General features: G+C 42.3%; 1 protein-coding gene across 3 annotated transcripts in view; it reads right to left on the reverse strand.

Moving 5' to 3' along the window:
* Positions 1–24,308, reverse strand: part of SECISBP2 (SECIS binding protein 2) — a 53,082-nt gene that overhangs the window by 17,858 nt on the left and 10,916 nt on the right. For 2 of the 3 annotated variants that reach the window (XM_037901674.2, XM_037901676.2), the window contains exons 6-13: positions 22,290–22,371; positions 19,264–19,430; positions 18,352–18,501; positions 13,619–13,723; positions 12,066–12,197; positions 9,831–9,963; positions 2,248–2,417; positions 444–582 (exon numbers count right to left, since the gene is read on the reverse strand). In XM_037901674.2, coding sequence (XP_037757602.1) covers positions 444–582; positions 2,248–2,417; positions 9,831–9,963; positions 12,066–12,197; positions 13,619–13,723; positions 18,352–18,501; positions 19,264–19,430; positions 22,290–22,371 — 1,078 coding nt within the window. The remainder of the gene's footprint in view (positions 1–443; positions 583–2,247; positions 2,418–9,830; positions 9,964–12,065; positions 12,198–13,618; positions 13,724–18,351; positions 18,502–19,263; positions 19,431–22,289; positions 22,372–24,308) is intronic. The other variant, XM_037901675.2, reaches the window with a different exon arrangement.

Genomic DNA, 24,308 nt, shown 5'->3' on the forward strand with positions numbered 1-24,308 from the left:
ATCACAGGAGCATGGTGAGCGTCCAGCAGGAGGAGCTTTACCAGGGCTGTGACACCATTACAAATACAGTAAATCCAATGTGCGTAGAAAGGAGGCAACAACAACTAGACTTGCAATTATCCAGCAGCACAGACATCAGCTCAGACATGCTCTTCTAGCTGGGCTGGAATTGTTCTCTGCAAAAAAAAACTTTTAGAAAACCCCTAGTGGAGGCCTGAGCTCTATACTGATCTTCATTTCACAAGTCTTGTGTAAAAGTTTTTTAAAGCAGCAAGCGCAATTACACCTACACCGCCACCTACGCATTGTATTGTCTACTCAGCAGAAAGTACCACTGCAGTGTGACACTGCTGGTCTTGTATCCAGTTAGCTAGCTCTTTAAAAAAATTAAAGAGCCTCCCCCATACCAATAAAAAAATAAGACATTCAGCATTAGGAAATACCTGTTTTGGTATCCTGAGTAAGTGTCTGATCTTCAGTTGTGGATTCTTCAGACTGATGAACAGTATCTCCATCATCTTTTGGAATTGTTGTCTGTTCTAACAGGTGCTGTTTTCGCTGTTCTCTCTCTTTCAAAATAATCTTAAAAATTAAACAGTTCAGTGTCAGGCAGGCACCAATACAATCAAGTTTTAACACCAAGACCAAATACACAAACACCAACTCCTCCATGTCACTAACATTTGAGCTTCATTGTAGGTGTATCCCCTCACACCAGGTTTAAGCAGCCTGATGTCAGAGTAAGTGTAAAGACTCAAGCCAAAAGCCACATATGCCCTAGCCTGCCTCTGTATCAAAGGGAAAAAGATGAATTTTCTGCACCTACATTAATATTGATGCTTTCTAATGGATACCATCATAACTGGAAGAGAGACTTCTGGTGGCCAACTACAAGGACTGAGAGAAAAGCTGAAGAGTAGGGATGAGTCAGAGCAAGAAGTTGGCCCAAAACAAAGGGGCAGATAAAAGCACTTAAGTATGAACGTAAAATGTGGGAGTAGTCCAATTGCATACACATTTAAGGTACTTTGCTGGATTGACGCTTTATTCCCTCCCATCCTACTATGTAAAATCCAGTCAGTTTGTAGTACATCAGTGTTCCTCAACTGAGGGGGTGAGGCATGGGGGAGGGAGGGAAAAGAGACAAATCTGAGGGATACAGAGAAGACACAAAGGAAAGGAGAGTGGTGGTACAGGGTGATAAAGGGGAGTATTGGGGATGAGGAAAGCTGTGTAACACTGGATCCAGTTTGATGACTCATTCCAAGTGTACTGCTATAGCTAGAGCAGTGGACAGCTTCTTGAAATCAGTCATCCTTCCCTGCATTTGCAACAGCCCCCAACGTAGCTTGCTATTGCAGCAGGTAACATGTATGGGGCTACTGGCTCAGTTGACTGGTCCAAGCTTTGTGACCACTCACACCACAGGGCCCAGTTCAAGAGGGGAAAAACAAGAAAAAGCAAAATCAGATACTTCTGTTACAATGGCTCCTAAATGTACTAACCACTGTACAGACCCCAACCCCCAGAAAAGCCCACAAAACATGGTGCACATCCCTTAAGTTTACAGTCTGAAAACTGATAAACAAAGGGTGATGTTGTCCAGGGCAGCACATTGCACAGTGCTTGTTAGCTATAGTTTTTATATTGTACAATTTTCAGGTGCACTTCAGCAGTACAGAGTAGTTATTAAGCCATCCTAACTGGCTCCATGAGGATCTCCTTGTACTAAGGAATCCCAGGTGATACTGAACTAATGCTACGCCACTGCCCACAGCATAAAAGGGATGTCCAAGAGGTATGCAAAGGGGCCTGGATGTCCTTATATTTTCAGTTTCCATAAAAGCTCCATGGGCAACCAGGCAGAAATCAGAGAAGCTTTCGGGCTGCTCTAATTTATACTAGGGATCAGACCATCCTGCCCAAACCTGCACTGAGCACAGTCTGGCTAAACTAAAAAACTTGGTACTTAATACGTCTCCCCATCCCAAAGAGTTGAGCACTTTTTCATATAGACAGTCCTGTGCTATAAAGTGGCTTGAGTTAGGACTAGAAAATGCTGATTTGTAACACTGAATAATATATTTAGCCTCATCATATACAAAGATTTTTTTTTTTAAAAATCAAGGATATCTAAAACTGAATTTGTAGGAAGGCTAAAATCCAGATTAATACATTTAACAGATGATGGTGATTGCTTAAAAAGAATAGTAGAGCTATTTAATAAAAGGTAATAAATTGGAGCACCTTTTTAAGAGATGTTGGTTTCTTTGCTTTGGGGACTTCTCTCTGCTTTCCTTTCTTTACCAAAGGAGCGCTGGAGTCCAATGGATTATGTGGTGTCTTCCCTTGATTTAATTGTTGATTTTTTGTTACCGTTGCAGGTTCCTTTGAAAGCAATGGTATGGCACCACCAACTGAGATAAGAGAGTTTTAATCAATCAGACAGCTGTAACTCAATGTTAACATCTGAACAAAATCTAAGGCAAATTTAGTGTTTGGCTGTCATATGCAACAGGTCCCCTATCATATAAAGAGACTTTAAGCAATATCGAGTTGGGGGAGGAGGGGAGGGGCGGGAGAAGAGCTTTAGTTTATCTCAACTCCTTCCCAAAAAATTATTACCCCATCCATCTCTATTAATTAGCTCTGATCTCAATCTCAAAAATATGGAGAAGAAATTAAGCTAAATATTGCAATGCAGGCTACATTCAATATCATACCAATCCAATTTGGGATATTTTAGGAAACTTAAAGTTCTACTAGACTTGCCATTTGGGATTTCGTCCCCTCCACAAACAGATTCTATGGTAGCTTCAAGGATGTGCTAGAGCTTCTAGAATTATTTGTTGTGAATAAGTTAAATGTGTCTAACCTCCTCCACCCCTCCTATTTGTGAGCTGCTTGCAAGCCAACACCACACTATTTCTACTGGAGTGTAACAAATGAACAACGAGATATCTAAGGTACTTATATGGCTCCCATCATCATCTCAGCACTTCACAATCCTTAATGTATTTATCCTCACAATGCTCCCATGAGATAGGGAAGTATTATCCTCATTACAGATGGTGAACTGAGGCACAGAGACAGTAAGTGACTTGCCCAAGGTCACACAGGAAGTCTGTGCAGGCACAGACTGCACCTGGATCTCCCAAGTCCCAAGCTAGCACACTAACCATTAGACCATCTTTCCTCTAACATGCTTCCAATAAGAATTTGTAGATGCATAAGTCTATGAAACTTTCAGGATCTGCACAGAAATCATTTTACCTTAGTACTTCAATGAATAAGACATCAGAAGTAACAGCAGAGTGAAATTGCCACATTTGTTCCTGAAAATATTGCAAGTCACTTTTTGTATCTCCCAGCCACCTCTACTTAGAGCTTTCAAGGGAATTTGCATAGTATCTTTCTAATATCAAGCAAGTTACTCAGAGCTGATTAGCTACTGTGCACTCAGATTACTTAAAGCTGATACAAGACAGCTTCTCTTTTCAGGCTAGACTTAGTAAACGAGAACTGAGTTGAGAACACAGCCAAGGAAGTTCTGCAATATAAAGGTGTGTGTAGGTAGAGCTAAAGGTTATGTGCTGCTTCATATCCAGTAATATGCATAAAATCCTGAGGCTCCAATACATCTGTCAATTTATGCATATCACCTGCGTATTCACAGGCTGGAGAAAAATAATTAAGGGCTTGGCTATACCTGTGAGTTACAGCGCAATAAAGGAGCCCCGGGCGCCCTAGCTCACTACCCATCCACAATGGCAAGGCATGTAGAGAGCTCTGACTCCACGGCTACAGCGCTGCTGGTACTCCACCTCGGTGAGTGGAATAACGTTTGCTGCGCCCCAGCTGGACCGCCGCAGCACCAGTGTGGATGCCCTGATCCTATAGTGAGCTCTGATCGGTCTCCAGAAGTGTCCCACAATACCTGTTCTAGCCACTCCGGTCATCACTTTTGAACTCTACTGCCCTGCCCTCAGGTAACCAACCGTCAGACCTGCCCTTTAACTTCTCTGCGAATTTTGAAAATCCCCTTCCTGTTTGCTCAGCCTGGTGTGGAGTGCTCTCAGCGAATCTTTCCAGGTGACCATGCCTCCACGTGCCAGGCGAGCCCCAGTATGGAACAATGGCGAGGTGCTGGACCTCATCAGTGTTCGGTGGGAAGAAGCTGTCCAGTCCCAGCTGTGCTCCAGCTGTAGGAATTACAATACCTTCGGGCAGATATCAAGGGACATGATGGAAAGAGGCCATGACTGGGACACACTGCAGTGCAAGATTAAAGTGAAGGAGCTGCGGAATGCCTACCGCAAAGCCCATGAGGCAAACAACTATTCCGGTGGTGCCCCCGCAACCTGCCGTTTCTACAAAGAGCTGGATGTGATAGTTGGGGCGACCTCACCTCCATTCCGAGGACCACCATGGACACTTCAGAGCCCAGTTCAACAAGGCGGGAGGAGAAGGAGGAGCAGTAAAGCGGGAGCGAGGGTGCCCAGGCGGAGGAAGACACCCCGAAATCCCTAGATGCATGCAGCCAGGAGCTGTTCTCAAGCCAGGAGGAAGGTAGCCAGTCATGGCAGCCGGTGCTTGGGGAAGGCCAAACACCAGAGGAGGTTCCCGGTAAGTGGCTTTTATTTTGGGAAGGAAGTTATTTGATGCAGGCTCTTGCGGTGAGGAGGGTTAGGGCTGCATGCATGCCTAGATGCGGAATAGGGCGTTGATGTGCTCTCTCACATCACGGTAATCGGCCTCAGTGATCTCTTCAAAAGTCTCATCCAGAACTTGGGCAATGTGCTTACGCAGGTTTCTTGGGAGAGCCACTGTGTTCCTTGTCCCAGTCAGGCTAACTTGTCCATGCCATTGTGCCGTGAGGGGCGGGAGGACCATTGCTGCACACAGGCAAGCTGCATATGGGACAGGACGGAATCCACATTGCAGCAGAAGACCCTCCCTTGCTTCCCAGGTCACCCTCAGCAGCGAGATATCTTCCAGGATGAACTCCTGTGGAAAATGTGGGGACAGTGTTCAGTATAGGGACCCCCTACCGCTGTTGGCTCTCCCCAAGGCACAGAAATCCAGAGGACAGTACAGCCGTGAAACAATCAGTCACGCTTGACCCTGTGCTTACTCACCATTTTGGGGCTCCTGTGGGTTATGTGTGCTCGCTTTGGGATGGGCAAATTATGCTATTGTGTAGACTGTGCTTGCCCTTAAATACAGGGGAAATCATTGCTCTGTCTGGTGTAAACAATGCTGTCTCTGCTAAGTGTTGCATTTTGCCTTTACAGATGCAACATTGAAATCTCAGCCGTCCGTGTTATCACCGGCCGAAAGACTCCAAAGAATCAGAAAGAGGCCATGTATAAGCAAGGAAGACGTTGCATGAAGTAATGCAGCATTCAAGTAATGAAAATCGAAAAGCGTAGGAGTGGCGGGAGAGTGAAAGGAGGATCCGCCAGCAGAATGAGGAACGCCGGCACAAAAGTGTGGTGCTCTGGCAGCAAAGCACGGATCGGCTGATAAGCATAATGGAGCGCCAGGTGGACTCTATCCAGGCGCTTGTAGCCATGCAGGCGGAGCACTACCGCACCCACCCGCCCCTGCAGCCCTTGCCCCAAAACTCTTTCCCTTGTGCCCCCAGGTCACCCCCAACCCACTTTCCCCAATATCCGGGTTCTTACCGCCACCAGCTGCCTCCAACACCTGTAGCTTCACCACCCTGCCCTGAAAACTACGACCCTTACCCACTGCACTCAACCCGCATCACCATGCAGTATAGCCATCCTGAAGTGCAGCACGCATTGCACAGCACTCCAGACAAGAAGGTCGATTATGATAACAAGACATACACAAATCTGTGATTGTACTGTTCCCCACCCCACCCCCTTGCCCTTTCTGTTTCCCAAGCAGTTATGTTTCTTTTCAATAAATGGATTTTTTGGCTTTGAAAACATTCTTTATTATTGCATAAAGTAAAAGATACCTTAGCCCATGAAAGAAACAGGCACTGCAAGTCAGCGTAGCACAGATTCCTACTAACATTGGAACCACTGCAATTCACTCCCGTGCAGGGCACCAGACATTACTGGTGGCTTTCAGCCTCAAATTGCTCCCTCAAGGCATCCCAAATCCTTGCAGCCGCGTGCTGGGTCCCTCAAATAGCCCTGTTCTCTGGCTGTTCAAATTTAGCCTCCAGGTGTTGAACCTCCGAGTTCCATTCCTGAGTGAATCTTTCACCCTTCCCTTCACAAATGTTATGGAGGGTACAGCACGCGGCTATAACCGTGGGGATGCTGTCATCGGCCAGGTCCAGCTTCCCAGAGAGCACCAGAGGCCCTTTCAATGGCCAAACGCACACTCCACAGTCATTCTGCACTGGCTCAGCCTGTTGTTGAACTGCTCCTTGCTGCTGTCAAGGCTTCCTGTGTAGGGTTTCATGAGCCACGGCATTAAAGGGTAAGTGGGGTCTCCAAGGATCACAATGAGCATTTCGACTTCCCCTACGGTGATCTTCTGGTCTGGGAAAAAAGTCCCAGCTTGCAGCTTCCTGAACAGGCCAGTGTTCCGAAAGATGCGTGCTTCATGCACCTTTCCGTGCAAGCCTGCGTTAATGTCAATGAAACGCCCACAGTGATCCACAAGCGCCTGGAGAACCATTGAGAAATACCTCTTCCGATTAATGTACTCGGAGGCTAGATGGGCTGGTGCCAGAATTGGAATATGCGTGCCATCTATCGCCCCTCTGCAGTTAGGGAAACCCATTTGTGCAAAGCCAGCCAAAATGTCATGCACATTACCCAGAGACACAGTTCTTCTGAGCAGGATGCGATTAATGGCCCTGCATTGATACAAAACTTGTATCAACACGATTCCAACGGTCGACTTCCCCACTCCAAACTGGTTAGCAATTGATTGGTAGCTGTCTGGAGTTGCCAGCTTCCAGACTGCAATAGCCACCCGCTTCTCCACCATCAGGGCAGCTCTCAATCTCATGTCTTTGCACCGCAGGGTGGCGGCGAGCTCCTCACACAGCCCCACGAAAGTGGGTTCTCTCTTCTGAAAGTTCTGCAGCCACTGCTCGTCATCCCAGACTTGCATGACGATGCGATCCCACCACTCAGTGCTTGTTTCCCGAGCCCAAAAGCAACGTTCCACGGTGGTATGTCCGTGAATGCCACAAGCAAACTCGTGTCATATGCGTTACTCAAGTCAATAGCATCGTCGGAGCCCTCACTGTCACTTTAGATCATAAGGAATAACTCGACTGCTAAACATGACACGCTGGCGAGACTCGTCAGCATACTCCTCAGCAGTTCGGGCTCCATTCCCGCAGACCGAAAGGGAAGACAAAGCACGCAGTACAAAAAACGTTGAAAGATGGCACCAAATGTGGACGGAAGCAAAGGGAATGCTGGGATGCGAAACAATGCATCACGGGGTGTTGGGAAAGGACCCAGAATGCCCCACACTCCCTGCCCCCTTCCCACAAGCCACAGCGCCAGAATGGGAAGAGGTGCTCTGTGGGATAGCTGCCCATAATGCACCACTCCCAATGCCACTGTAAGTGCCGCAAATGTGGCCACGCCAGTGCACTTGCAGCTGTCAGTGTGGATAGACTGCAGCACTTTCCCTACTGCGCTCTAAGGAGGCGGGTTTAACTCACAGCGCTCTACATCTGCAAGTGTAGCCATCCCCTAAGAAATTACACAGTGTTGTACATTTACTGAGCCCTTGCTAGCATTCCTGAAGGCAAAAAATGTAAATACTGTAGTCATTTGTATATGGTTATAGCATTTCAAAAATTAGCCCTTAGAGTCAAACATTTTACCTTCAGACATTAATAAATCCAAGTGTGTTTGTCTTGCCCTCTAACGGTTAACAGTTATAAAAAAAAATAAGGATATTGCTCAATTTAAGTACTCAAGAACCAATCAGCTGATGATTTAGAATTTAAACTATGATGTAAGGCAGATCCTAAGAGATTAATATTTGTTGTTTCTAGGACCAATTAACACACATTTAATAATCTCTGAAGCTGTCAAACAAGTCAGTAATTTAACATAGTTAAAATGTGATCTCCTTCCAGTTCTTTAAAATGACAGATGTCTTTATATATAAACATCCTTTATAAAATTTAAAGTTGTTTAAATTACTATGACTGAGCCACTCTCTCACTTTCACCATACTCTGAAAATGAAGTACAAGGTAGAAAGGCAATAATGTGAATAAACGCTATCTTTGTCACACTATTAGATTTCTGTGGCTTTTCCTATTCTCTTTACTTTTTTGCAGATATATCAGCTGTTAGCATAAAGGTATTTCACAACCTATAAGCCAGACTCAAATTTTGGCTCAGTCTCAAGTGATTTATTGTGAACACTTGAGTCTCAAAAAGTTCTTAATAATGCAATAGCTGTCTTATCCCTCCTCGGTACAGCCAAGACATTCTCATCCCTCTTACGAGACAAGACCAGACACAAGTAATATAATGTAATTACTACTACAAGAGCAGACGCTATGATTCATGATGCTTTACTTCCTGCTACACCACTCTCCCTGTCCCCACCTAAAATTATCCTCATGTAAGTACTTTTAAAAACTATTCTGTGATTTAGGATTAACAATTGTAGTTGCTAGAACCTCTCCAATATTATATTTTGGCTGCCTTTAATGCTAGAAGAGAGATTATACACAAAGTATTCCAAGTTCTCACAGTGAACAAAGACAAAAAACACCGATAATTGATATCCAGTTATTCCTTTGATATCTCAAGAATGGCATGGTATTAAAAGTTATGAAATTAATTTTACCATATAATATATTGTTACTAAATTATTTGTAACAATATACAAATGTTACTGAGCCCTGAGTTACAAGGGCTCAGTAACATTTGTATATTGTCAGTATATTGTTTCCACAGTACCAAAATAAGGAGAGAAATTCTTAATCATTGCGAGTGATATGGATTACTAAGTTTTTCCTTTCTACTTGAACTAATGTAGTTAAATGTAAGTTTTCCTTACAGGTGATCTACAATGCAATGTGTTGTGCCATTTTTGTTTCTTTAGGATATACAAATAAAGCTTGAAAGCATTTCTTTCCCTCACCATAGCCAGGTTTTTGCTCATTTTTTACCCTACAACTAACAGACACTTTAAGTCTTGTCTTTTGTTTTTGCCTAGATAACTCTTCCATGAACCAGGGAATTGCTGTGGGAGTTCTCAGCCCTCAGCTAAAAGGGCTGAGATGGAAAGGTTTGAATCTTTACCAGAGAGCTTTTCTCCCAAGTGTTGGTCAGGAGTTTCAGTTAAATCAGTGTTCAAAAAAATGAAACTGACTGAAATTCTCTTCGCTTTCATTTGCTCAGGTTCCAATCTTGCCACTTGCAATGTCATAATCTTATCAGTTCCCCAATTGTCAATAAGGAGGACCTCAAGCAAAGGAAGAGCAAACAAGACCCGACAGTTTTAATTTTAAAAACAAAAGCTAAAATAGACTTCGGCCATCCCTATACATCATAAAGCAGAAAAGAGACCAAATATGTCCCCCTCTTGCCAACTTTTCAGGTTAATTTTCAGTCATCTTTCCGACTCATCTGAATAGATATTATCCAGCTAAATTGTGGTTCTTCCCTACCTCCACCCCATGTTATCTATCTTAACTTTTCATATATAACTTTGCTTCACTTTGAGTTTCTTGTCCTTCACAAATGTGAAGTATGTTCCTCCAATTACCACATATTAAAAGTGAGGCTATTTTTAAATTTCCCATATTTGAAACCAACACAGTTGACATGAAAAAAGGAAATTAATCATAGCTTGTACCTGAAAGCACCACAGGTTTTGAGGACTGTTTCGATTTCTCTGCATGCTGCTTCTGCTCCAATACAGCCAGCATGCCTCCCAAATCCAACTTCACTGGAATCTGACTCTTCTTTCCACTGCTCTTAGAAGCTTCCTAAGGAAGACAGGAATAAAACAGGGGTTGTCCCATTTCAGATCTTAAGAGGCTGCATTTCTTGTGACATACAATATACTATGGACACATTCATTCAGGAATATTTGTGTTCAAAGATTAAAACAAGTTAGAGTGGAAAAAACACATCAAATCTTAATGTTTTGGAACAGTGACTGTTTTGGATTAATGATGTATGTTTTTTGACACCTACTGTAATGGAGCATCAAAGACCTCTTTACACTAGCATCAGCAGACATTTCATGACTGAACAGGCTTCTGCTTTGGGAAGTATGTAGGGTACCTTTTACTAAAAAGGCTTACTGGAGTTACTAATTTTACTTCAGAAATATATAGGATAAATAGTTGATGCATTTTTGTTTTTAGCAGCTGTTTTTCAACACCTGGGCCTAGTGCAGACACTTCACCCTTCCCCATGCCCTTCTTTGAAAAGAATTCTCTAGTGATTCCCACTTTATGTGCAGTCATCTGACAAATAGCCTTATATGCCTGTCTCTCTATTCAAGAAGGTGGGCAAGTAGCCTCCTCCATGGCTGGCACTATACTTCTCAGTAGCCTCTTCTGTCCAGAGACAAAATTAATTTTAGATCCAAATTTATAGAAGCTCCATGTACTTGCTTTTATTACTGTAAATAAATAACCTAACAGAGGCAGAAACATGAAACTTAGGGTATGTCTTTACTATAGCTGTGCCACTGTAACATAGACACTTCCTACATCACCAGAAGTGGTTTTTCCATTGATGTAGTTAATCCACTACTCCAAGAGGTGGTAGTGAGGTCAGCAGCAGAATTTTTTTTTATCAACCTAGCTGTGTCTACACTAGGGGTGAGGTCAACCTTACCATAGTACTCCAGGTGCAAAATTTTTCATAGTCCTGAGTAACATGGCTAAGTCAATCTAATTTTTAAGTGTAGGCCAGGCCTAAGGTTGCAGAAAGTACTAACAAAATTTTATTTTATAGCTACCTAAATAAGACACAAGACGATCTCTGCAGGATCATGGTCTTCCTTGATTTCTGTACACAAACCATGCCAGAGTAAGCAATATATCCAAACCAAGGTTGCCTTCCTAAATTGTTGTAACTCTTTCTTCCTTCATAGTCCCAGCCATCATCATTTTAGTAATGTACCAACCCAATAACAAGCCAAGCCAGGAAGCAGGAGACTAGGGCATTCTGATTTACTTCCATTACCAGAGCTATGCTACAACCTAGCTCCGCATGGCTGACTACTAGCTTGCCCTACCACCTCTTTGATATCAAGATAGAAATAATTTTGAAGAGCTCACTAAAACAGTAAAAGCATTTCTCAAAGTTTAGAGAGAACAATATAGACCCAGTAGAATGCTAATAAATCCAAGTCAGGCTTGATCCAGCAAGAATTTTTTGGAATAAGGCAGCTTATGTCTTAAAAGGTAGCTTGGGGCAGCACTGCAGCCCGAAAGAGAAGTTGCTTTCCTTCCACAGCTTAAAAATGATGAGCCTATGGTTGGATGTAGAAGGGAGAATATAATCTCTGGGTGTGTAATATCCTTCAGACTCCAGCTCAAACTGTTCCTGAATTCTTAAGACACTGGTTTAGGATAGGGCACGTCATGATCAAGTCAGATGGGCTAAGGCAGTGGTTCTCAAACTTTTGTAGTGGTGACTCCTTTCACATAGCAAGCCTCTGAGTGCGACCCCCCACCCCCTTATAAATTAAAAACACTTAAATATATTAACACCATTCTAAATGCTGGGGGCAAAGGGGGTTTGGTGTGGATGCTGACAGCTCGCAACCCCCCACCTCATGACCCCGAGGGGTCCCGACCCCCAGTTTGAGAACCCCTGGGCTAAGGGGACAATCTCCAATACTTAAAACATATGTACTGCAAAAACAAGTGAAAAGACACACTGGCCAAATTTTTTCACATCTGATAACCTAAAGTGGCTTGATTTTCACAGGTGCCAAGTGCTTCCAACTAAAGAATCAGGTCACTTACTGTAGATACAAAAAAGATACACCTGCATTTAAGCTTGAACCTTTTGGTCCTTATTGCAATTTCAGCCTATGATCACTTACTTTCCATGGGAACTGGTTTACCTGAGGTTTTTTTCTTTCCAACATAGCAGATGAAGCCTGTTTCCCTGCTTGTTTCCCTGCTGTTACAACAGCTCCCAAGTGCGACATATCATTTTGATAATGGCGGTCACAGGACTCTTTCGTTAGATGTACCTTTGAAATTTAAAGACAGAAAGAAAGTGCCAAGAAGGAACAGAAAATGTTTAGACTCCAGTCATATAGACTTAAAACACCAAAATGTAAGCAATATGAATATCTGCAGGGGAATAAAGGGAACATGTGGTAGTCAAGTCTACCTATAGTAACAGGAGCTGTGACCCAGACCTGAAATAGTAAGCAATGAGTTTCCTCTCACTGTGAGGAAACAGTGAGCATTCACTGGCTGCTAGATTGGTCAACTACATCCAAGCCCTCTATCTTTCTTCAGTATTTCTAGTTTGCCTACTATAATAGTACCTAGATTCTTCTAATGCAATGTCTCATTCTTTTCTGGTTGGTGGTGAAAAATATTTTTGCGACCCCTCTACATTTATTACAACAATAAAAAAAATATGACAAGCCTATATGGTGGGTGTCTGTGTTTTGAGACCATGCTTCATCTCACAAACTTTGAAGGTTTGGGCTGCCTCCAAGTTATTCTAGAATTTTTATATTTTTTGCTTTAGAATAAAAGTTTTTAATACTTTGTGACACACCCCACCCCCTGATTGTCTTTTGTTATCCCCCTGCAGATCACAGCCCAAAGATTTATAAACACTACTCCAGTGTAACACAGAAATGGCTTAGGGCTTGTCTACCCACTCACAGTGCTACTGTAGCATTTAGCTAACACACTACCTATGCTGACATGACAGCTGCCCTCCTATCAACACAGCGCTGTCTATACTGGGGGTTAGGTTGGTATAGCTATGTCACTTTTCCACACCCCTGAGCAATGTAGTTATGCTGACATAAGTTGATAGTACAGGTCAAGTCTTAGATTTACTCCTTCACTGCAGAATAATTTTGAAGTGGAAAATAGTGAAAGGAATGCATATGCAGGTAGATTACTTTTGCCAAAAAGCTGCACAGTTCTTACCCTTGCTGCAGACTGGCACTGAAATGTAGTGTTCTAGGTGCCCTAGATATATAATTGAGTAGATTTAACACTGATCAGGCTGCAGAGCCAGAAGTTGAAGATACTCAGCAACAGACATCTGAGAGTCTAGGTGGGTGAGGTAATATCTTTTATTGGACCAACTTCTGTTGGTGAGAGACAAGCTTTCGAGCTTACATATGACCTGAAGAAAAGCTCTGTCTAAACTTGGAAACTTGTCTCACACCAACAGAAGTTGGTCCTATAAAAGATATTACCACACCCACCTTGTTCTCTAATGTCCTGGGACCAACATGGCTACAACACTGCAGTAGACATCTGTGTCCATTTTCCCTTACTCGTTCTAAGAGCAAGCCTCTTCACCAAATAGAAGCAAAACTACTATGGAAATTCAACATTTTAAAGTTTCCATTTTTCTCTGTTCAGTTTTTGGAGATACAAAGCAAGTGTATGGGAGTCATCCGACAAGATTTCTTACTTCAGGCTGCCTTCTGCTAACAGGAGGAGTATAGGATGATTTCTGAGTCCCCACCCTGTTTTTTCGGTCAGCAGCAGCTGCCAAGTCAGGAAACTCTTCAGCATCCTAAATAAAATACAAGCCATCATTTTTAAAGAAGACAATCAGCTCCAAATTCCCAGCTACAAATCAAATATACATTCTCTCCCTCTCTTCCACATAAAGAAACATACATCATCTGTTTTGGTGTATAGAGGTTCACGGATCTGAGTGTGTCTCCTTTCAACTATTAACAACATCTTAATGCTTAAAAGCTGCAGAAGGCACAGATTTTGCATATGGCAGCAAATAGTTCAGAGATGAAGGGATTATTTAAAAAAAAAAAAAAAAGCTTGCATTAACAGATGCCAGACCTTGAATCTTTTCTAGTACTCTGAGTGCAGTCAGTACTGCAGCCAACTAGTATGGACAGTTAAAAGTAACAAAATGGCTCCTTTTAGGAACCACTCTTTAGATGATTTACAAGCATTCTGAACTACAAAGCCCCCATTTCCAACTCTAGCCTCCAGTTATGTAGTCCTGACTTAAAAAGCGTAGGAGAGAGAGAAGGGGAACAAAATAGCGGAGTGCCACAAGTTTTGGACTATGGAATTGTGAACTCAAAGAAATCAGTATATGCACGTTTTGATACAACTGACTATGTACTTTTACAGTGAAACAACAGCACAGAGAATGCATGTATGCAGTATACAATATTAAACGAACTAGAAGGCCACACTCTTGTTGCTTCTGTAGGCCGAGGGCATTAAAAAAAGCACATTACAGGCTCCTTGACTTCCTTCATTCTCCGCACAAGCTCCTTGTATGCCATGCTCCAATCTCCCACAATTTCAGGGACTCCTTGCAGCCACCCCACCCTCCACCTCAGGCCAAAGATAGCACGGCCCTCCATTCTCTCCATGCCATGGGCTCTGTGTGCCCTCCCCATTTCCTGCTGCCACATGCCAGGAGCTCTGTGTTCCATTTGTCCTCCTCCTCCCATGCCAGGAGTTGTGTCCCTGCTCATTTCCCCACTCTGCCACATGGTAGGCATCTCTCTCCCCCATGTTCCCTTTCCCACCATACCATTTTCCATGCTTTCCCCACCCACCCCACCCCTGCGGTCCTCAGGCTCTGTATGTGCCCTCATTCCTAAGAAGGCTACTCACATATTCCCAGAATACGACATTTCAGTACTTCTGGGAATGGCATGTCTCCACTTCCGCTGGAAGCCACGTCTAATTTTGTCTCAGTACCAGACAGGAACAAACCTTCAAAAAGCAGGACAAATGGCCTGCCTACTCATTCCTCCCTATTCCCTCTCCCCACATTCTCATTTCTTTTCTTTTCTTCTCTGACTGGGAGGTAAGTAATTCAGGATGTCAACAATTTTAAACTGTACTTGGAGGATAGGCAGATCTGAGATGGGTGATATAGATACACTGGAAAGTGTTAATGGCTGCCATCAACTAGTTCTTCAATCTAAAGACCATTACAGAGGTAGCTGAAGCTGCTACAAGATTCAAGGAGCTCCATGAATCCCCTATTTTCCCCTTCAGGTTTTTTCAATTTTTACCCAGATCGACTGGAGTTTTGCCCACTGACGCTTAGAACATCAAGTTTTGGAACTGACAGGATGTGGTGTTCAAATATCTGTAACGAACAGACTGACATCTCTGAGCTGAGTGAAAGACTTCTTTGCTCAGCCAATTAGCACCATAACACTATGCTTAATGGAATTTTTGAATATATTAAAAAACAGTTTTCAATCAAAATGTACTTTAAAATGCAACTTACACTAAGTAATAAACTGAATGTTAACTATGAAAACTACTTCTCAGTTTTATTTGTGCAATAGCTAAATTACAACTGATAAAATAGATTAATAAAATCCACAATAGGAATTTAGAGTAAAAATAATGCTGATTAGAACTATTCTTTTCTGGAGGCAGGAAAAACACAAATTTACATTAATACTCTCACAGTAACCTTAAATTGCCCAAATTACACATATATTTTGAAATAGCTCTGTTGTAAACATATACCATTTATATAAAAATAGGAGTACTTATGCCTTCATATTGATCAATTTCAGCAGGAGCTGCATGAATCTGAAGACCAAATTGGGTTATATGTAGGTAAGGTGGAAGAGTTAAGGTTAATATGAAAATCTTAAAAGGGAAACCAATTTAAAATCTAGACAATTTCAAAAAAATAGGGTAATCTGAGGTCCTACACATGTCCTGCCCTCCAAGTCCTAGTCAGTTCAACGTTTTACCACACATTTTTGAAAAAGCCTCTCTCCCCACTGCTGTAGGAGGAAAGAGCCACACAAACAAATGGAAACTGCTTCATTTACTAGAGAAACAAAAATTAACATACAAAGTGCTGTCCAATGCACAAACACAGGAACAATTCTGTAATCTTAGGGAAGAACGTTCAGAGTTACTACTTACCATTAAAAGGCTCTGTTTTTTTTTTTTTTTTTTAAATGTAACACAAAAATGTACATGTGTAATCTTTACCTAGCAGAATACCCGATTTTCTCCTGAATAATTATATTGGACAAATCAACTGGATCTTCCCTCACTCCAATATAATATTTAATCTGAAGCACATGACCAGGGCTGTCCCTAGCTATTTTGGTGCCCTATGCAGCCACCCCAAGGGGGGCTGTGTGGGGCCCCAGGCCTCCGCGGGGGGGCCCCGACCCCAGGCCTCCACAGGGGGGAGCGGCGGGGCTGGCCACTTCCTGCAGGAAGTGGAGTGACCCAGACCCAGCCTGCTCTGCTCCCCTGGCTCCCAGCCTTGGGGGGAGGGGGGAACCGTCCCCCAGCACTCACCGGCGGTGCAGCTGGGAGCCACGGGAGCGGAGCAGGCTGGGGCCGGGTAGCTCTACTTACCGGTGAGTGCAGGCCTGACTGCTTCTGGAGTCCTCAGGGAAGTGGGGGCGGGGCTGGGGCAGAGCAGGGGCGGGGGCCTGGGGAAGAGCCGGAGCAGCATGCAGCTGCACAGGGCACCAGGAAATTTTGAGCCCCAAATTTCCTGGTACCCTACACAGCTGCGTACTTTGCATATGGGTAAGGAAGGCTCTGCACATGACACACTGTTAGCTGTACAGTGTAGCAAAGCAATAAGAAGCACAATTGCTTCCTTTGCTACCAAAAAGAAATCCCAAGTTGAAGGTTTTAGCTGCTTGTAGTCATGACGCACATTACGGCTGCAAATCCTGCAGAGGAATCTACTAGTACTGGTGTGGAATTCCGTGGGACTTAACATGTGCAAGTGTCATGCTACCACACCCTGTTTTCCCCTCTGATCTCCATTGTCACATACAGAGTCTGATTTGCCTAACTTCTTAGTTAGGGTTTTGTAATATACTGTTGTGACATTGTCTAATTAAAATATAAGCATGCAAATCATCATTGCTACCACTGTTATATAATTGCAACGAATCTTATACCAAGTGTAACACGCAGCCAGAAAGGGTGAAATAGCTTGCAGGCTAACCAATCCAGAGCCAACCTGTAGAGAATATTAGAAATGGTAATTAGGACCATTCGATGTTAGATTGGCTAGAACTTTGAAATGCAAACCTATATTGTTAGAAGTGATACTAATTGTCTGTGTGCACTCAAACTTTAGCCATGTAAACAGACCGTTCCTATCTGTGACTAGAACTATTAATTCAGATATCAAAAGGGAGTATTAACATTTAGATGAATCTTGGGTGAAATAATGTCAATGTCTATATGTCTCTCTGAAGTTTGTGATACAGCAATTTATCCATTAGGCAGTCTATGTTAATTTGTGTAACTAATTACTGGTGGTGCTTAGGAAACAGAAGGTTACATCAAAAGCCTATTGTTTACCCAGGACTGTATGGTCAAGTGGCTGCTACAAAACTGTATTAAAAAGACCCTTGGGTCCTGATCCTGTTTATCTCAGATCTGCTTGAGGTTTCATGCAGGGGAACCCTAAGCCACAAGGACTGAGATCCCAGTTCTGACTGGACCACCCTGAAATATAAACATTGGACTATAACCTATGGACTACTTCTGAAAGAACTCTTTGCATCTACAAGCTCACCATCTCTGCTATGAATCTGAATCTCAAGATTGACTCATGTCTGTATGTATACTGATCTTTTAACCAATCCTCTCTCCCTTTTCTTTTTTTTAAAATACATTTTAGTTTAGTTAATAAGAATTGGCTGTAATTCTTATCGCGTATTTAGGTAAGATCTGGAAGATTCATTGACCTGGGAAGTAATGTGTCTGATCCTTTGGGACTGGTAGAACCTTTTTTTGTATGATGAATAAGATTCGTTAATCCTCATCATATCTAACGTGGGTGCCTTGGTGGAGGCCTGAGGCTGGGTTACTTTAAGGAAACTGTGTTGTTGGTTTCTAGGTAACCAGTGAGGTTATTATGGAAGCTGTTTTGTGCTGGCTTGGTAAATATAAGTATTGGAATATCCACCAGCTTTGGGGATTGTCTGCCCCATTCTTCGCAGTTCACCTTAATTGAGTGACCTCAGCTGGATCCCTTGGGATTCTGGTCACAACTGTACTTTGGGACTAGGGAGAAAATTACCTTCTTAAATATACATACAGAATCAGTCTACACCACAGATCTGAATCCAGGTTTCTACAAATTAGAAATCATATACCAACCCCTTAATGTGCACCCATTACCAAAACTTTCGACTGTACCTCAATCCTCGGTGGTTCCTGTACTATAAAGCTGTCATTTTGAGGTTTTTCCACTTCAGGATTTGATTTAGGTTTCTTTTTCTTTTTTTTCTTCTTCTTTTCTGATCCTTCTTCAGGCTCTGTTTCACGAGCATCATTTCTTGTTTTTGTCTATTGAAAGACCACGAGTGGAGTAAATCAACAATTTATAGACGACTAGTATCAGAATACAAGTAAAAATATTTTTAAAAAAAAAAAACACCAAACTTATGCAAATGATCAAACATGTACAACAAAGTATGCCCTAACCAATCTACATTGTGATAGCATATGGGCAGAGTTTGATCATCATTTAAGACCCAGCAGCAGTTAGAGCACAGCAGAAAATATATTGCTGTAAACATACTGCACAACTATCACAGCATACCTTGGATACAGTGATTTGGGCAGAAAACATTTCTCCTAAAAGAGGACATGTTTCAACTTTAACTTTTGAAGACAGCAAGATGTGGAAGAAGTGTAATTTAAAATTATGGACAACACTTCTAACAAACAGTGTAAAATTACACTTAAACTACCTTAGCAAAGAGGCATTTGGTTTACAGATACTATAAAAAAAAGCCATTAACGTGTCAGTGGATGATGTTGGGGTTCTCAAACTTCGCTGAACCAAGAAGGCAGACTGAAGCCTGAGCCCACCTGAGCGCCGCCGTTCTGGGCAGGGGTACCAAAGCCAAAGCCTGAGCCTCACTGTCCCAGGTGGGGGGGGGCCAAAGTCAAAGCCTAAAGGGCTTTAGCCCCAGCCCCCGGAAAGTCTAATGCCAGCCCTGGCAACCTCATTAAAACAGGGTTACAACCCACTTTGGGGTCCTGACCCACAGTTTGAGAACCACTGTTAGATCAATGGAGTGTAACAGACAATTCTCTGAATACCTTACTATTTGCCTGTACATCTGGTTTTTCTTTGCTGCAAGAATGGTTATTGGAAATAAGTTCAGAGGCTGGTGAGGAAACAACTCTCTTTGGAGCCCGTGATAGTATGGTGGCCCGTGATAAATGTGACTGCGTGGAGTAAGGTGCAGATGTCGGAGGAAGGGCTGCTGGAAAGAAAAAAATATTCAGAGATATCTAAAGGTAAATTATTTCACAAGCTACTTAATATTTAAAAGGTTTAGGAATTAATCAAATACTACCACGTCTACAGTTAGTGACAAGGTATTCTGAACGTTTTTAATTTAGTTTCTTTGACTGCTGTTCAAATTAGTTACTTGGCAGCTAGAGAGCAAGGTATTTCCTTACTACATTTTTCCTCCACTGGGCATGCACACTTCTTTGTTGTTATGCAGATTGTGGGCTTTGACATTAATTTTTATTTGCAAAAGAGAACTGAAAATTAAGTTTTGGGAAAACTGCAGTTAAATTCAAGAGGACCCCCCCTCCGAACTATTCTAGGCTCAAGTGTTCGATTTAAAAAAAAGAAACAAACACTATAAACAGCCACCATAAAGCCAAAATGAGAAACCGAACACCCCAACATAACTTTGTTTTAAATACCACCTCATCACCCCTTACCCCACAATAGCCCTGATAAAGAAATAAGGTTTGAGAGTGCCCTGAGAGTCAAAGAGAAGTAGGAACCCTCACACTAAGAGCCTCCTGCCAGTAGCTCCCTTCTCCCACTCACTCAAACTACCAATACTACCTCAGTCTTATCTGGGCTGAACTTCAGCCAGCTAGCTCTTATCCATGTCCCAACCATATCAATGTTTGTATACAGTATTGATGTAGTTGTGTCAGTCCCAGGATATTAGAGAGATAAGGTGGGTGAGGCAATATCCTTTATTGGACCAACTTCTGTTGGTGAGAGAGACAAGGGGCATGGCTACACTGGAAACTTCGAAGCGCTGTTGCGGGAACACTCCCGCAGCAGCACTTTGAAGTGCGAGTGTGGTCGCACGCAACCGCAAGTGCTCCTGGTAATCCACCTCCATAAGGGGATTAGCTCCGAGAGCTGGGAGTGCGGCTGCCAGTGCTTGAAGCCTCTCTACACTAGCGTTTTAAAGCGCTCAGACTTGCTGCGCTCAGGGGGGTGATTTTTCATACCCCTGAGCCAGCAAGTTAGAGCGCTATAAAATGTAAGCGTAGACAAGCCCAAGCTTTCAAGCCACACAGCTCTGTGTGGTTCGAAAGCTTCTCTCTCTCACCAACAGAAATTGGTCCAATAAACATTACCATCTTACCTGCCTTGTCTACCCTACTATACCAAGATATTGGACCAGATGTCTTGACAGCACTGGCTGGGCTGGGCGAGAGCAACTCAAACCCTTCAATTGCCTTCCATAATAGGCAACACTTACCTATTCAATAGGGGAGAGACAACATGGACCATAAGAACAAAATTACCAAAGGGCAGTCCCATCTACTCCTGCTGGGGTTCAGAGACAAGGCATCAACACCTCACAATCAATGGATCAAAGGCAGAGATAGATTTAATATCAGCATAGACATTAGGAGTTCATCTAGTAGTGCTACCAGTTCCTGTGCTCAAGTCTGTACTGAGATTGCATCAAGGAGATCTGAGGCAGCCATATATTCAGAACTGTCTTGCCACAATACTGGATGATACTGCTGATAGTTGGCTATTTCTTTAGCAGAAGCCAGCATTCTATTCTCCCTAAAGTAGGCACTGGTGACCTCTGCCAATAAATTGAGCCAGATTTTTCATCCTGGCCTTCAGCCAGCAAGGAACACGAGTCCAGAGCACAGCTCATGACAAAAAGTATTCACAACACTTCTGCCATCTCGGGGGGGGGGGGGGGGGGGGGGGGGGGGGGGGGAAGAGAGAGAGAGAGAGAGAGAGACTATCCCAAACTCAAGCAGCGAAGACCTTGCATTTCTCCTCTCAAGACACTGCCCTGCAGCCACAGAAACAGACAGTGAAGTCTGAATTGGATCCATTTTATCTGCAGAACAGCATGAAATATACTTGTAATGGCAAGGACTCAGCCAGCCAGTGAAAGAAGACAGCCATTAACAACCAGGTAGTCAACCACTCAAAACAAGTTTGCTTACCAAGGTTTACTAAATTTTGTTAAGGGTACTTGTAATTTGCTACTGATATATATATATATTTTTTTTAATAGAAAGCAAAGCTCTAAACTTGGAGTACTCTTAACATCAGAAGTCGAAGATCACTAGACTTCAAATACTTCAATACCTGACAATATCTCTTAATTAAAAAAAAAAAAAAAAGCAGCAGCACAGGAATAAGTACATCAGCACTACTCTTTAAATGTCCATGACATAACAGACGAAAATGGGACAATTAGCTTGTGAATTCTATATACACCAGTTAACCACTTGTGGTTAATTGAGAGAGCAGATATTTATGCTGCAATACAAATGGATATAGTTTTGAAACATATAAAAACTGATACATTACCATAAAATATTCTTAACCCTACAAGATAAGCTTATACGTAAAATCTGAGGAGACCTAAGACCTACAAGAAAAATGAATGCATTTTCAATGCAAAGTGGTTTGCTAAGAACAATTTTCCTTTTGCCATTTTTGCTTTTAAAAAGTGAATTTTTAACTTTAAACCTAGAGATCTGCTACAAACTAAGAACCCTCGCTGCATTAGAAATCCATTATTTACATATATTTTGGAAGTAGTTTGTGATAAGTCAAGATATTTACATAGCAATTAAAACAATTACTCAAGTTAAGTGTCCCCTCAAGCCACACAGACACTTCAGTGAAGGAGAAATTGGTTTCAAGTTTGCTTCATTATCTCTCACTGGTTAGTTTTCACATTGTAGGTTTTTATTTTTAAATGTGCACACTTATTTTATTCTCAAGAAGCATTCAGCACTACTGTAACTTTTATATTAAGGAGATGCAGAGTCAATTCAAACCCAATAAGTGGCAGATATTTTGGGGTTTCTCCACCACTTACCTCTAGTATCAAGTGAAGAGGAAACTGAACCTGCTTCTGTATAAATTTTTGATACAGCTTTCTTTTCCACGGAAGCTTCATCCTACAAAGCAACAACATATTGTTTTGTATTCTTAAATACAGAAGACTCCCAAATTTACATAACTTTTTAGACTCATCTGGAACAGAATCACTGGGCCCGATTATATTCTGCAACTATACCAAGACCCTTTTATACCATTCAATTAGTAAAAAAGCATCTTTAAAAGGGGGTAGAAATGGCACCCTGAGAATACCTCCTGCCAGTGGAGATCTGGCATAAAAGGTTCCATGACACTCCTGCTCTCAGGCTCCAGCAATTATGTGAACGAAATGCAAATCAGAACACAGACTTACTTTACTTTAGCAATAAAAATGAGTTGCAGAGCATTTCCTGGTAATTAATGACTGGTTGAAGCTGATGCCAGTTAGTCATTAATCCACAAGCAATGCCTTGCACAGAGGTGGTGGTTGTTGCCTTATTTTTTTTTCCCCCTCCCCCCGTAAGAAAGTAGCTGGAGGGAACAAGGAGGGGATGGGCTACTGAAGCATCTTACTAGGATAGATTCAACTTATTAGCAACTTTTTGCTGGCACCTGAGGGGTTGCTGTTATCCATCAGTTGCTAATAAGCAGGACTGTCAATTAATGGCTGTTAACTCATGAGCTTAACTAAAAAAATTAGTTGCGATTAAAAAAATTAAATCATGATTAATCACACTTTTAATTGCACTGTTAAACAATAGAATACCAATTTAAATTTATTAAATAAATATTTTGGATTTTTTTTACATTTTCATATATTGTATTCTGTGTTGTAACTGAAATCAAAGTGTATATTATTTTTTATTAAAAATATTTTCAGTGTAAAAATGATAAACAAAAGAAATATTATTTTTCAATTCATCTCATACAAGTACTGTAGTGCAATCTTTGTCATGAAAGTGTAACTTACAAATGTAGATTTTTTTCTGTTACATAACTGCAGTCAAAAACAAAAACAATGTAGGCGCTGAAGTTTTACAAGTCAACTCAGTCCTACTTCTTGTTCAGCCAATCACTAAGACAAACAAGTTTGTTTACAGTGGAGATAATGCTGCCCGCTTCTTATTTACAATGTCACCAGAAAGTGAGAACAGGCATTTGCATGGCACTTTTGTAGTGGCATTGCAAGGTATTTACATGCCAGATATGCTAAATATTCATATGCCCCTTCACGCTTCGGCCACCATTCTAGAGGACGTGCTTCCATGCTGATAACGCTCGTTAAAAAAATAATGCATTAATTAAATTTGTGACCGAACTCCTTGGGGGAGAATTACATAAGAATGTAAGAATGGCCATACCGGGTCAGACCAAAGGTCCATCAAGCCCAGTATCCTGTCCTCTAACAGTGGCCAATGGCAGGTGCCACAAACGGAATGAACAGACAGGTTATCATCAAGTGATCCATGCCTTGCAACCCAATCCCAGCTTCTGGTAAACAGAGGCTAGGGACACCATTCCTGCCCATCCTGGCTAATAGCCATCGATGGACCTATCTTCCATGGATTTATCTAGCTCCCTTTTGAACCCTGTTACAGTACTGGCCCTCAAAACACCCTCTGGCAAGGAGTTCCAGAGGTTGACAGTGCATTGCATGAAAAAATACTTTGTGTTTGTTTTTAACCTGCTACCTATTCATTTCATTTGGCGGCCCCATGTTCTTGTATTATGAGGACGAGTAAATAACACTTCCTTATTTATTTTCTCTATACTACTATACCACTCGTGATTTTATTATAATTATTAATTATATGTCCCCTACTCTGTTTTACCCACATTACCCACATTCTGCCATATATTTCATGTTATAACAGTCTTGGATGATGACCCAGCACATGTTGTTCATGTTACGAACACTTTCACTGCAGATTTCACAAAAACCCTGGGGGCCCCACACAGCCCCTTCCAGTACCCCCCAACTGGAGCTGGGTAGTTGTAGGGGTTTCTGTAACTCTAC

Source organism: Chelonia mydas, chromosome 5, assembly GCF_015237465.2.
Source record: "Chelonia mydas isolate rCheMyd1 chromosome 5, rCheMyd1.pri.v2, whole genome shotgun sequence".
NCBI lineage: Eukaryota > Metazoa > Chordata > Testudines > Cheloniidae > Chelonia > Chelonia mydas.